Source organism: Neltuma alba, unplaced genomic scaffold (genome assembly GCF_004799145.2).
Source record: "Neltuma alba isolate B1F8T4 unplaced genomic scaffold, ASM479914v2 tig00012252_pilon, whole genome shotgun sequence".
Taxonomy (NCBI): Eukaryota; Viridiplantae; Streptophyta; class Magnoliopsida; order Fabales; family Fabaceae; genus Neltuma; species Neltuma alba.
In genome coordinates, this window is record NW_021636778.1 from 235629 (window position 1) to 250490 (window position 14862).

At 32.4% G+C, this 14862-nt stretch overlaps 1 protein-coding gene across 1 annotated transcript; it reads right to left on the minus strand.

Annotated features, from left to right (window-relative positions):
* Positions 1–839: 839 nt before the first annotated feature.
* On the minus strand, positions 840–4606 carry LOC114725418 (putative receptor-like protein kinase At4g00960). The gene is made up of 7 exons (XM_028911936.1): positions 3770–4606; positions 3640–3647; positions 2390–2525; positions 2089–2299; positions 1683–1920; positions 1260–1404; positions 840–1134 (listed from the first exon to the last, which is right to left on the minus strand). The coding sequence occupies exons 1-7, from the start codon at positions 4604–4606 to the stop codon at positions 841–843; spliced, it is 1869 nt and encodes a 622-aa protein (XP_028767769.1). The 3' UTR covers position 840.
* Positions 4607–14862: the final 10256 nt, after the last annotated feature.

The following is a 14862-nucleotide window of genomic DNA, read 5'->3' on the forward strand; positions in this document are numbered from 1 at the left end:
ATTTCAGATTCAATTTTTGTTTTTTTTGCCCTTTTTTTCTTCATCTGCCGTCCATTAAGACGCTCTATCTTTGTATCTCTGCAATACTTCAACCTTATATATACCAAACAGAGCATTGGTGTTTAAGAAAAAGAAGAAATGAAATCCTTGTCCTAGTGAGAATAAAATTCACTCAATGACACCTCATTCCAGAACATGATTCTTCTTCCAAATCAATTGGTAAGCTCCATATTTTGCAATGCCCCAAAGAGGCATGCTTCTCTGGAAGTGGCAACTGAATTGAATCATTGCTGAGATATACATAAAACAATTGCAGCCGTGCACAAAGGCTTTGCATTTGGATTTCATATTGAATAAAAAACAACCCTGGGCGAATGGATGCACTTAATCACTTCATTATATGATCTGAATTCATAAATTATCCTTGAACCCAACTTCTCTAACAATTTTTCATCCCTCTGTCGATTACAAGCCTGTAACAATTAAGTAAAACTCACTGTTATAATCATCTCCCTTCCATTATTAATTAGCTTATATAACATGGTTCAAAATTAAAATAATCTTCTGCGTGCATCTGAGGCAGGATTCCCTTAAATATAAGGAGCAAGGGTTAAATTAGCTGCAGCGAGAAAATACAGATCTCCTTCGTTTGGTGGCTGTGGCGGAACTGAGATGTTATAAGAAACATCATACGTCATCTTAATATAACAGAAATGGAAAATATAGTATTGCATAATACTAATATCATGATTACTATATATGTTGACTCTCCTCATTTTGGTGCATTAACATAAAAATACTTCTTCTCTAATTGACACAAGATGCAATAAAAGCCTTGTACTACCGAGGATAGAATTCACTTATAGACATTTCATTAATTGATTCTTTACTGTCGGTATTAAGCTCCATTTGGCCCTCCAGAAAGAATGCAGGTTCTTGTGGAAATGGCAATTGAATTGAATCATTGCTAAGATATGAAACAACTGTAGCCATAGAAGGCCTTGCTTCCGGATTTTCTTGAACACATAACAACCCGATTTGGATGCACTTGTCCACTTCATTCAACGATTCAGGTTCATTTAGACTTGAATCCAATACATCTAATATCTTTTCTTCCTTCCATTGATTCCAAGCCTGCACCAATTTAGTAAGCTTAGCTATTTTAATCACTGCCTTTTAATTATTAATCTCTCAAATTTAAGACAATTACCCATGAAATACTAGTGAGATAAACACATTATCATAATTAATTAACTTACATAGTTTAGGAGGCCATGAGATTGATCTTGAGAGCTTGTGATCTTCCTTCCACTGATCATTTCTAATACTATTACTCCAAAGCTAAAAACATCTGATTTTTCAGAATATTGTCCAAACATTGCATATTCCGGAGACATATAACCACTAAAAAAAACAAAATATCAATCATAGACTTTTTTCCAGTAGATAGTAAGCAGCATACGTGGACATTTCAAGCGCTACACTTGTTAATTTTTTTTTTTAAAGGAAGCTGTAGTGCTTTTTTTTTAATGTTTCCTAAATAATACTGATTTGAAAAAAATAAGTGCTACAGTTGTAATATATGTAGTAGTAGAACTTTTATGTCAACTTAGGCCAACTTTTCTTTATGCAACCGTATCATGATAGCTGTAAAAAGTTTGAAGGAGAGATTCAGAACTTACTAGGTTCCAACAATGTTACTCGTACTTTCCTCAATTTCATGGATTCCAACCATCTTGGCCATGCCAAAATCTGAAATTTTTGGGTTCATTTCATTATCTAACAAAATATTGCTTGTCTTGAGATCACGATGTATAATCTTAACTCGAGCATAATCATGAAGGTAAAGAATTCCTCGAGCAACTCCTCCTATAATTTTACATCGTTCCTCCCAATTTAGTACTTTGATTTTTTGAGAACCTATACAAAAAGTTATCATTAATGACTAAACTCACAAATCAAATAAAGATAGCTGAAAATAAGTAATTGACTTGAGCATATTCATAAGATAGAGAAAGTTAAATAATTATTAACACGCATGTATATCAATTTCAATCAAGAATTAAAATGAGTTTAGAAGTGTCTAACCAAATAGAAAATAATCAAGACTTTTGTTGGGAACATATTCATAAATGAGAATTTTCTCTTGCCCTTCTATGCAAAATCCTAGCAAGGCCACCAAATTTCTATGCTGGAGTCTGGCTATTAATAAAACCTCGTTCTTAAATTCTTCTACTCCCTGGCCAGAACTTTTTGAAAGTCTTTTTACAGCTATTTCTTGACCATTTGAAAGAATGCCCTGAAATCATGGTTAAATTAAATAGTAAAAACGGTACATATATTGAATTATATATTACAGTATTTCCATTGGCACTGCCTGCTTTCTCACCTTGTAAACTTGTCCAAATCCACCCTGACCTAAACAATTTTCCTGTGAAAACTTATTTGTCGCGGCTTCAATCGTAGCCAAACTGAATTGCAGAGGCTCTAAAGTGTTGCTTTCGCTTCCAACTAGACAAATAAACCTAAATATTAAAGTATACTAGAGGTGTCACCACTCCTGTGGAGAGATAGGATGAAAATTACTTACAGTATTTTTGCATGAGAAAAGCCATGCGTATCTTCTTTATTTGATTCTTCGACAAATAGAAGGAGAAACATAGAAGTATCACGGCACCAACAGAAGCCACAGCTATCACAATAGTCCTTAATCTCCTTTTCCTTCTTACTGTATGAACACCAGATACTTCCACGTCTTAATGTCACTCATTATCACCTTCTCTCTAAATTACTTTTTTTGTCATAAATATAAGACTCATTTTATAGTATAATTTGCCTTATAAAATGGGTTTTATATTTAGGACTAGAGGGAGTATTAATCAGCACATTGAATCTTGAGCTAAAAGCCATAAGAGACTATATATCAACCTCCAAGCAAGTCAACTTTTGAGATTGTCAAGAAAATCTAATATGAAAGCGATTTTAAAAAATAATTCAGGGAAGCATGTTAGATTCTCTTCACACATGACTCCAAATTGACTTGAAGGGAGCGACTTTACAGATTCTCTTACACATGATTCCAAATTGATTTAAAGGACTTCCTTAAAGATCTCGATGCATCCTTGCTATGAGGTGAAAAAATACAAGTTAGTTAATTTAATAGAAGAGAACATTATCATTTAGTTAATTTAATAGAAGAGAACATTATCATTTTCAGATATAAAAAGCTTCATATATATGCCCCACCTATAAAGTTTCATCTTCCTCCCTTGATATTTTAAAATCTCAAATACATATTTTCCAGAATATGTGTTGTGCTCTGATTTTTGTTTTTTGTTTTCTTTTTTTTTGGTTGGGGTGGTAATGTATTATGCTCTTATATTGGTAGTTCAAAAAATAAAATATTATTAAAAAATATTTAAACTTCTCGAATAAGTTTCGGGTCTTTATTATTGTATGAACAAAATAATAATATACTATTTAATTTCTAACTCGTACTTCCTTCAAAAATTGAAATTATTTCTTTTACGTGTTTGACCACATATGTCCTCAATCTATATATACATATCTTTCATATACAAAAAAAATCGATGAGAAACTAAACTATGAAATGGTCATGAGCATGAGACTTTAATTAACCTGGCTAGCTAGTTCACACAAAACCAGAATTTTACAGTTAAATGGGAGTATATGCCAAAATCAGCATCCATAATATTTTCATCAATAGATTTACTCTAATTTACATAGAAAACAGAAATCAGAAAAGCACATCATTAAGCTTACCATCTGAAGGAGTTGGAGGAGTTAATGGAGCCGGAGGAGGAGGCGGAGGCGGAGGGGGCAGCCTTACTGGCCGGAGAGGCGTAGAAGAATTAAAGAACATATACAGCTCATAGCGAGCGAAGCAACTTGGATATGCCACTCTTCCTCCGATCTTGCCCTCACAACACCATGGAAGGTTCCCGATCACACCACGCAGACAGGTTCTGCAATCTCCCGGCGAAAGGTCCGGCGTGCACTGAACCATCACATACAGAGTTTGAATATCTACCACCACCGCTTTCGTCGCCGACTTCTTTTTCATCAAAGCAGGCTTCGCCGCTTCATCTGCCGTCAGGTTCATAACAGTCATCAATACGTTCATGAATCCTGCCTGGTTCGAGACATTGTTAGTGTTCAACATTTTCAGTTTAGGCTTTCTATCGACGGTGGAGAAGAAGTTGTGCTGAGAATAGCGAACCAAGCACGGGTCAAGCCAGTTTACGGCCGCCTTCGAAAATCTGCAATAGTAAGCTAACTCTGCCGTTGAGTCAACGACGCACTGGTGGCATGCGTCTTGGTTGACGTCACCCCGGCACATGAAGAGGCCGTATATGGTCTCGCCACCGCCGTCAACGGTGGTGTTGTAGAAGTCGAGGTGGGCGGTTTCGTTGGAAGTTAAGGAAGAAAAGAGGGTGTTGAGGTTAAAGTCGAAGGTGCTATTGGCGGTGAAATTGTGGTGGGTGGAGCATTGAGGGTGAAGAGAATTACGACCTATGACTTGAGCAGAAGAAGAATGGAGGAAGCCGATGAAGAAGAGTAACAAAATTATGATGTTGAAAGGCATATTGTTAAGGTGTGTTGGTGGTATTATTTTAGACGAGGCGAATGCTTTATAGTTTTGAAGAGTTTGATTTATGACTGAGTGAATTTCAATGACAAGTGAAGGGGGGAATTCAATTTAGGTGATCCTAATCCAAGTGATGGACATGAAATCTGTACCGTTCCCATTAAAATTAAATAGGCCACATATTAAGATCATTTATTTTATATTCTTAACAGTTTAAAATTTTAATGTGTATAAGATTTAAAATAAAAATTATCTCTTAATTGTTAAAACCACTATTTCGGGAAAAAAGATAATGATAAATTTAAACTTGCTTGGATCAATTAAATTTCTCTCATAAAATTTAGCCAAGGCTTATCATGCGGAGACCGTACTATGAAGGACTATCAATGGAGATAGTAGGAAGGAAGGCTACCTAAAGTCGCGCCACGAGATTGAGACTACGACTACGACAATCGTGTAAAACTGATAATTATATAGTTGAACTTTATATTCAACTATATAGCATTTAACTTATTTAAACCCTGAATATTTTCAGATCTTAATCATTATTAGTAATATTTTTCAAAATGCAATTTACAAAGCCCCTGCTCACATTCAAATGAATTATGAACTCCGATGTGCTCAGAGGTACTATATTTATAATTGTTTTTGTTGATTTTCCATAAATAATTATTTAATATCCGCTCATAATATTGAAATAGTCTTATTAATATGTGTTCATTTTGATCTGGCAAGTTTTTCAAACATAGAACAATAATTTCCCAACCAACTTCATTAATCAAAGCGCGCATAGAGCGCAGTTGACCTCAAAAATCTTTTGAGAATGCTCCAAAGCCAGTCCAGCTTGACCCGCAAGTGATCAAATAAATCAAATAATACAGTTTGGAATTTCAGTCCGTCCTCAATTTTTTTCATTTTGAGAAATTAAATAATATTGTTGTTTTCAATCACAGATAATGAGCAATAATTAATGGCGCATGCCAAGGTGTCATCCAAGAAGAACGCAAAGATTTCTTGTGATCATATTAGACAAGGTAATAGGTATGTCTTCCCCTTTGTGACAGCAAAGATGAACCGTGCTATTCATAATTTCGCATAAAAAGTAAAGTTTTTTTTATATAACGATATTTGATATTGATTTAATGCTATCTAGTTTAGTTAAATATATGGAAATCACCCATTATCAATAAACATTTTCCATTAAATTAATTACATTGCGGCATTTAATAGAAATATACATACACACAGCACAGTTATCCTTTTCTTCGCCAACTTACACATTGATTAAACAGCTATATCTTTCTCTCCTCTTATTTATAAATCACTTCCAACATATTTCACATAGACTAAGAAAAACCTTAAATTTCATTGATTCTCATTTAAAATTCAATAATTTTTTAACTTGATCCACATTTAATATACATTATGTATCATGTATTAAACAAAGTCAACATAATAATAAATGAAGAGTAAAATTAATATTGTATATCCATATAAAAATTTTTCTCAACACCATATAAATAGAACCCAAAAAATGGTTTTTTCTCTCTACTCTATAAATATAACTAGAAGAGTATTGGTTATAAACTTAATAAGAGTAACTGTACGTGATATTATAAAGTAAATTTTATTTGAAAGATTATTATAAGTTAAAATCTAATCAAAGATATTTATTCTAAGTCAAATAATTTCGGACGCATCAGATAAACATTCCAAAAATAAAAAACCAATGACTCAGTCATAATTTTACTTAAGATGATCAAACACGTCTTGAAGATGGATTCAACGTTGGTGTTTGTACTGTCCCTCGACCCAGCAGCGTGTGCGATCGACTAAAATATATTGGCCAATATGAAAACGGATTATAATAGGCTTAGTCGAAAAGTTTTGAATTATTTTTATTGAAGATGTTGCCTTCATGATCGAAGGGAAAAAGGACGTCAATTACGAACAATTATTGTGACTGTGGTCCTACAAAATATATGGTACCTCCTCGGTGTCCCGGAGACTAGAACGCGTACGTGTTGGATCTATCGAGCCAGTTAGTCACGCATCAAATTATGATGAAGGGGAGCCTAGGCTCCACATAAAGGGAAAATGAATAGTTAAAGATATATCTAGAAAATTTATATATCAGTCTCTATCATGGGATCCATTGATGTTCTAGGCCTTGCTTTCTTCGTGCTTGTCCCTGTTGATGCTAGCACTTACAGAAGGGGAGCAGCGTTAACAATGGTTTGCAGGGAGAAAGTATCTCAATCATTTGGGTGGCTTGGACGAGTGATCTTGGGATTTGGTTTAGAAGAAAAGCTCCCGACAATATATTGAATTAGCTTTAAGCCAATACGTTAGAATTTGTTATGCATCCCATGTTAACAAGTCTTGCAAATATAGTGTGGCTTATAATTTAACGGACTCCCTGCTAATTAACTTTCAACATCAGCTACCAAGATTAACTGACGTACAAATTAAAGTTGGGTCTGAGGGAGAAGAGAGATGAAATATGGCTTATATAGTCCGTGATGAGCAAAATTGTCAATTGATAACATAACCGATGATACAAATAAAATAGTAAGAAAATCTTACGTTCATGGAACCATCTCAATTCTGAGTATATCTAAAGAACCAACTTCTCCAGAAAACCCACAAAGCAATGGGGTTCTACTCCCACTTCCGTTTCTCTTCCCCTCCAATTGAGTGTTACCAAACGAGGCATAAACGTCCTCTGCCTGGTTGACTGATGATGACGAATGCTGACGCAAGTCGACGCTTTGCTTTCTAAATTTTCCAATGAATGGGAAGGCCCCATTAATTGAGAATGACTCTACTTCTAATTACCGATGGAGAGATGGCAGAGACTAAAAGCGTGTTCGTTGGGGTAAAATAAAAAATTAAGATGTATTCATTATTCCGAAGTATTTTTTAAAGTGTATTCAGTACTCTATTTTATGATGTATCCAAAATCTTAAAGTATTTTTTTAAGTATATTCAGTATTTTAAATATTTTTTAGTTCATCTAACACCCTAAATATTATTTAAGTGCGTTAATATTCTAAAGTCTTTTTTAAAATGTGTCCAGCATCAAAGCAAAAAAAATTCAAAATACTGGACATGTTTAAAAAAAATTAAAATGCTAGATTTAGCTTAACCAAAAATAAAAAAGGCTTCCTGAATACGCTCCCAATGGAATCGTGACGGTGATGAAATGACTTGCCGGCCAATGAATTTGAAATGAGCAAATCATCATCAAGCTAGGCTTTGCTTCTGCGTTGCGTGAAAGTTGGGTTGGGCTTCTAATGCCTCGTCTCATTCATGAAGCTCTCGCCCAAGTCCATTACCAGCCGGGGCCAAGCATGCGAGAAGGCGAAGAAGACGAGGGCCAGATGGATGAAGAGAAGAGATGGGCATATTCGTCATCATCGGTGAAAATTTTACCACTCCGATCCAAATTCTTCAAGGGAAGAGGAGTGAAAATTTCAATCTAAATAAGGATAAATCACTCATGCGCACTCCAATACTTCTCATGATATTCTATCTAATGATTTTAAAAATATTTTAATTACCATCTTCCAGATGAAATAAAACACATTATGATATATTATAGTTAAAAAATGGTACAATTTGCACCTTTTATGATTTTTTTAAGAAAATAAATTAAAATATGCAAAAAAAAATATCTTTTAAAGATCATGAAAGTATAAATACAGTCGAATCGTTTTATTATAATAGCAGGATACGAAAATGTTTCTTATTTTATTTGGAATTTAAAAGATAATAATAAAGAATAATAATCATCCAGAGTCCTAATTTTTTCGCAAACTAATTTATTTCACTTATAATAATTTAGTATTTTATATGGATATTTTAGAAAAATAAATTTACATTTGTTATCATTAAGTAATTTCTTTAATTTATCTGAATTGAATTAGTTGAATCATTCTTGTATTAAGAGCTGTTGGGTGGAAACCAAACCATGATTTTAAAAAATAATTTTATGACATATGAAATGAATATATGAGAAAATTTTCATCTCGACTTATTTAAAAATATTTTTTTAATTTATTTTGAGATCTCCCAAATATCCCCTAAATACCAAAAAAATAATAATTAAGATATCTGAGCGCTAGATAGGAGTGTGGAAAGTGGGGTTGGAGCGTTAGAGGCCCAACCGGTGGAAGCTTAGGTTCACTTGATTGACTAGAACCCCTGCAGAAGCATTGGACAGGAAGATGGATATGCCATTTCTGAAACTGCTATTCTATTATCTCCTTCTCACCTCCTTCGACTTCACTTCTCCTGACGGAGACATCCCTACCTACTATGACCACAACTGCACCATTAATAAAAGCTTCACCTCCATTAGCCCCTTACCAGTTCAACCTTAACACTCTTTTCCGATAGCTCTTTCTTATACATTCTCATTGTGAATCTCATGAATCTCAATATGCTAATGGAATCTTAAGTAATATGAGTATAGTAAACTCCTAATATTTCTCAAAAACATAATACTACTATATATAGTTTTTTTTTAACCAAACAGTTGATTTCTTGTTTATTTATTAATTATTCTCTTCCAAATATATTAAGTATTGAAAATAGTTGGACCTATATACTTCTTGTTTGGAGACCTTTTTTTTTTTTTTTTAGGGGATAGTTACATGCAGCGGAACCCATCCTTCAGGATTGAACTTACAACTTCTCTCTCTTTAGAGGTTGGATGATGTTATTGTTATACTATGCTGTTGGTTAATTGGAAAGTTCTCGAATTAAATTAACAATTGAAATATCAACTGTGTGGAGCCGGTAAAGATGAACACCCAAAGCTCATGCAGTCCAAACCTGACAATCTAGATTAAATTTATTTTTTATTTTTAAATTTTTAGAATAATTATTTTAATGGTTATAGGAATTAAAATAAGAATAATTTCTTATCTATATCATTTTTTAAACAAAATTATTTTTATTATTTTTACGCACACGCAGGCTTTAAGTTTTTGTCATAATTTGCAGTCAGAGAATTCAAGAATTAAAGTCAACGGAGATGCATCTCTACTAATTTAATTTTTAGTCAATTTTTCCTGTCTTTTTCATTGAAGACATGATTGAATAATTCTTAAGAAATAATTATCAAATGAAAGTAAGGGTAAAAAAGAAAAAAAATTGCTGACCTTTTGAAAACGAAAATAACAATTAACTCATAATTAAAATACAATCATGTTTCTCTATTTATTGAAGGATTGAATGGGTATTTAAGAAAGGTCAAGGCCATGGCTTAACCATAAACATTTTGTTTCGTTTGTTAAACAGAGATTCTTATTGGAACTTGTGGACCGCCGAAAGCTTTATTGCCAACGATCCCTACCTAAACACCGTGAAAAGTCTCACTCGCGAACTCTCCATGTCATCCAGCACCGCCAAAAACAATGGATTCGATCTACAGAACCATCGTCGGAAACAAGTCCGACACAGTCTATGGCCCCTTTATGTGTCAGGGTGACGTGTCCCTTGAGCTCCACCGTGAATGCGTCGGTGAGGGAATCTGGCAACTGAACTTTTAGGTACCGTTTCATACGAAGCATTAAAAATAAGGATATGAATTAGAATTGAGATTAAAAAAATATATTGAAAGAGTGTTTAGCATGATAAATTGCTTGGTATGTGGGATTAAACAAATCCATATATGTGAGATTGAGGAATACCATGGGGACATGGTATTCCTCAATCCTACCTTATAGGTTTGTCTAATCCTATATAACAAGCAATTAATCATGTTAAAAAATAATTTTAATGATTTTTTTAATTACAATCCTAGTCCCTTTATTTTATTTTCAATGCTCGTACCAAACGGGATCTTAGGGTGTTTGCCCTCAAGGGAGGCTATCATTTGGTACGATAAGAGTATGCCTCGCTATTCCAATCGCTCTTTCTTCTCTACCATGGACACACACCCTATATATACAAAATCTGGTTTGGATATGCTTGAAAACCAAAACGATGGCTTCAATAGGCTATTAGCGAGTACATTGAATGGTCTAGTGGCGGCGACATCGAACTCATCAGCTATGAAGGAGTGAAAAATTTTGCAACAAAAACAGAATTCAGCTCTTACGAGTTGACAACGTACTCCAAATCTGTCCGGCCAAGATTGCCAAAAATGTCTAGAGGATAGGTCATGAATCCTAGCCACAACTTGAGGTTTGAATCGTATCGATTTTATAATGACAGTAAAAGTCCTGTTTCGGTGACACCTGCGTATCCCCCAAATAATAGTGGTGCATACCCGCAAACTCCCAAAATCTCAGGAAATACAGGTAAAGTAATTGAGGATCTAATCATTTTTCTTATAGTTCACTACATATAAATTGATATTCTTTATTCTCTCTCAATTTTGTGCTTACAAATCTTCTCCGTTTTTTCTCCATGACATGTAAGTACACACTCATTTACTTTACACAGGAAAAGGCGAAGACCACTCACGGACAATTATAATAGCGGTGTCCCTTATTGTTTCAATCACGCCTTTTTGTTTCGGCTTCTATTATCGGAAGATTAAAAAAGAGCAAGACTTATAAGGAGATTGTGAAGAAAAATCATACGCATGCTATTTTTAACTCAATTACCCTAAAGTTTTAAATGTTGATTGCAGGCTATGACCACTTTTCTATTGAAGTACGTTAGTAGTACTTCCCTCATTTGTAGACTTGGCTTTTACTCAATTGCTGACGTCACTCATTGTACACTGATTATCCGGTTTGTTTTGGCAATCAATGTTTAAAACTTTAGGGTTGCGGTTATCTATGTTTGACAAGGGATTCAGATTTTATGACTTTTTGCTGTACATAGTTAATTATAAAATCCTTTTCATATGTTTTAATCATAACATATTGATTATGTTGTTAATTGAGAATTTTGAAAGGATTGCATTGGAAGCAAGAAGACAAAACTTATCTGTAACTTTTTGCTCTTTCATGCTAAGTTCATTTTTTCATATGTGGTGTAGTAGAATTTATGTTCTCAAACTAATTCAATTGTTTTCATATTTATTATTTGTTAGAGTATTTGTTGATAAAGTTTGACACTAAAAAAGGTTATTTAATTGAGAAGTTGAAATTTAGTTATACGATTGTAATTGTTACTATTTATACACACATAGATTGTAATTATGTTTAATTTATGCTATGGGATGATAGAGATTGCAATGAATTGGTATCATTAACTACATCGAAGCAAATTCGTCCCGTGCATCGCATCGGGAGTCACATCTAGTTGAATAATAATATCAAGATTGCCATATGTTGAATCTCCTTATTTTGGTAGAATAACATAAAAATACCTGTTCTCTAATTAATAAGGTACCAAATTGAGTCTTGGTGGCAAACGACAAGATGAAATAAAAGCCTCGTGCTGCCGTAGTGGCCGGATTTTCTCTAGAGACAGCAAATTCGTTCTCCGCTATCACACAAGATGCATCAGTACAATTAAGTTTTCAAAAATGATTAAAATTAAAATTTTGTTTCTGAATTAACTGTTTAATTACTTTAAGGATCTATTCCTTTAATTACTGTTTGGTATGAGAGAAATGGAGAGAAGGAAAAGGAAAGAAAATTTTTAATGAGCTCTACTTAAAAAATTGAAAAAGTGGGGTTTTGCAATAGAGAGAAAAAGTAATATAGAAGAGCAATCAAAATTAATTAAAAGCTTTTAATCTCATTTTTTTTTTAATTTTTTAACTCGAGCTTATTAAAATTTTACCTCCCCTCCTCTCCTCTCATTTTCCCTCATATCAAACAGAGCCTTAGATTTTTAATGTATTTACTCAATACTTTAGCTTCATATGCCCAGTAATTAAAATGTCATTGTATCTTATCATTCCTGTAACTGAAAAAAAATATAAATTTCAAAGTAAAACTCAGAAGCAATTATTGTAGAAACAAAATCTGTGATGCTCAAATACCCTCAAGATCTCCCACATGCTCAAATCATGAAATTGAAACGAGAATTGTACTGTAAACATGCATCCAGATTAATGAAATTCAGTGCCAACAATTGCACTACATAATGAATCCATAATCCAACTATTGAAAATAAACAACTATATGTTTCGAAGTTTCTGAACTGATTTTAGCCTGATCCAATACTTAACAAATTCACAAATACGAATTATGTGAATATGCAAAAATAAGCTCAACCTAGTATAACATTAAACTACACATAGATATATATACCTCTAGTCCTTAATATAAGACCTTGTTTGACTTTTATTTGGTTCTAAATATAAGACTCTAATCCACTTTGTCTCACATATTTATGTATTTTTTCTCAAAGTAGTCCTTCTAACAATAGTTGTTCTAGCCAATACACTTGATTAGCAAGATATTTTAGGAAAAACGGTACTTATTTATTAAAATAACTAACTCAACTTCTTTCTTAATCTCCTCAAATTAGTCAACTAGCTCTTATAATTAGAACCGAAGGTAATATACTTAGTATATGATATAATTACTTACTTATATCTTACATGTTTAAATATTTTTAAACATTACTGCTATTATTAAATGATTTTGTTTAATTTTCTTATTTATTAAATTAAAGTATTAATATTTAGGGATGATGATTAAAAAAAGCTGAAAATTACTAAATTTTAAATCGGGTTTAGTAACAACACTTTATTTGGTATTGACAACACTGAATTTGCAAATGATAACAAATTCTTGTTGATATTCCTTATTTGGCATTTACAAATTTTCAACTTCTTTTCTTTTCATTTTCCCAAATATTTATTTATAGTTTAAATTCCCTTTATATAAAACATATAATTGATACATTTATATTTCTTTATATATTAAATTTTTATAAAAAAAAGTTGTTAATGTTCTTTTCTTATTGTTAGTTTTTGTTGAGGCATAAGAAAAATCTAATCTAATTTATTAAAATATACCAATGAGCTTTATGGGCATTTTTATCCCAATACTATAAACAATAAAAGTAATTCTCCAAATACTACACCGTGGGTACTATTTACACCTATGCTGCATTTTTTAGAAACTCATTCAGGTTAACATGACTTTTCACACTGGCACCTATTTTTTTCAATAAAAAAAGGGACTGCGAACGAGTTCAACCTTCTCCTCTTTATTTTTGGTAAAAATTACAATTAAATACCCCATTTCTTTTGCTTCTGCAGCGTACCTTTTAATCTTCGAAAAAATTACAACTAATTTTCCCATCCTTTCATATCTACCTTTCCACTTTTTTCAGGATAAAGGCATATTCAGCGCTATCTTTTTTTTTTTTTGGTACATTCAAAATCTTGATCTTTTATATAATATATCCAACATCCCAATATTATTTTTTTAAGTTAAATCCATTATTCTAATTTTTAAAGTGCTGGATACATTTTTACTCTTTTATTTATTTTACATCTCTTTCTAAATAAAAATGATATGAGAAGATTTTATACAAAAATTAATTTTTATCTTGATACTCAAATGCACAGGAAATAAATAAATTAAATAGATATAAAATATTTATAGATGTTTTTTGAACTCTAATATATCCAAATCTCTAACTTATAGGAAATTAATTAATTAATTAAATTACCTCTTCATGATTTTGTGCACTTAAATTTTTTAATACATCCAAAATCTACTCATATCATTTTTATTTAGAAAGAGATACAGAATAAAGGAAAGAATAAATATACATCTAGCATCTTAATCTTATTTTTAGCACATTCAGTACTTCAAAAATTAGAATGTTGAATGTAACTAGAAAAAAAATAATATACGGTTACTGGATATATCATATAAAAGATCAAAATTTTGAATGTACCTAAAAAATGACATACTGCCAAAGGCAATTTATCGGGGGGGGTGGAAGGGGTAGACACGAGAGGATGGGGAATTAATTGTAATTTTCTCTAAGATTGAAAAGGTAAGAGGTGCGGCAGAAGCATACGAAAGAGGGTATTTAATTGTAATTTTTACCAAACATGGAAAGAAGGTTCGTTTTTTAATTTAAAAAAATACGTGTCAGGGTGAAAATTCATTTTAGGCTGAACGAGTTTCTAAAAAAGTCGCATATATCTAAATAATTCCCACGTGTCGTATTTGGGAAATTTATTTTATGTTTGTAGTGTTTGGATCAAAATACCGAGTTTTATGGGAATTCGTTTTGGTTAAAATATATTTAGTCTTTTAACTTTATAAAAGATTTTTATTTTGATTTTTTAATTTTAAAAAGTAAAATATTAG

Bases quoted from the DNA above. Each gene is read 5' to 3' on its own strand.
- LOC114725418 (XM_028911936.1), bottom strand. From the start codon at position 4,606: ATGCCTTTCAACATCATAATTTTGTTACTCTTCTTCATCGGCTTCCTC. The intron at 2,300-2,389 runs GTGAGAAAGCAG...CCATGATTTCAG, and splicing joins GATTTGGACAAGTTTACAAG to GGCATTCTTTCAAATGGTCA. The intron at 1,405-1,682 runs GTAAGTTCTGAA...TGTTTTTTTTAG, and splicing joins AGTAACATTGTTGGAACCTA to TGGTTATATGTCTCCGGAAT.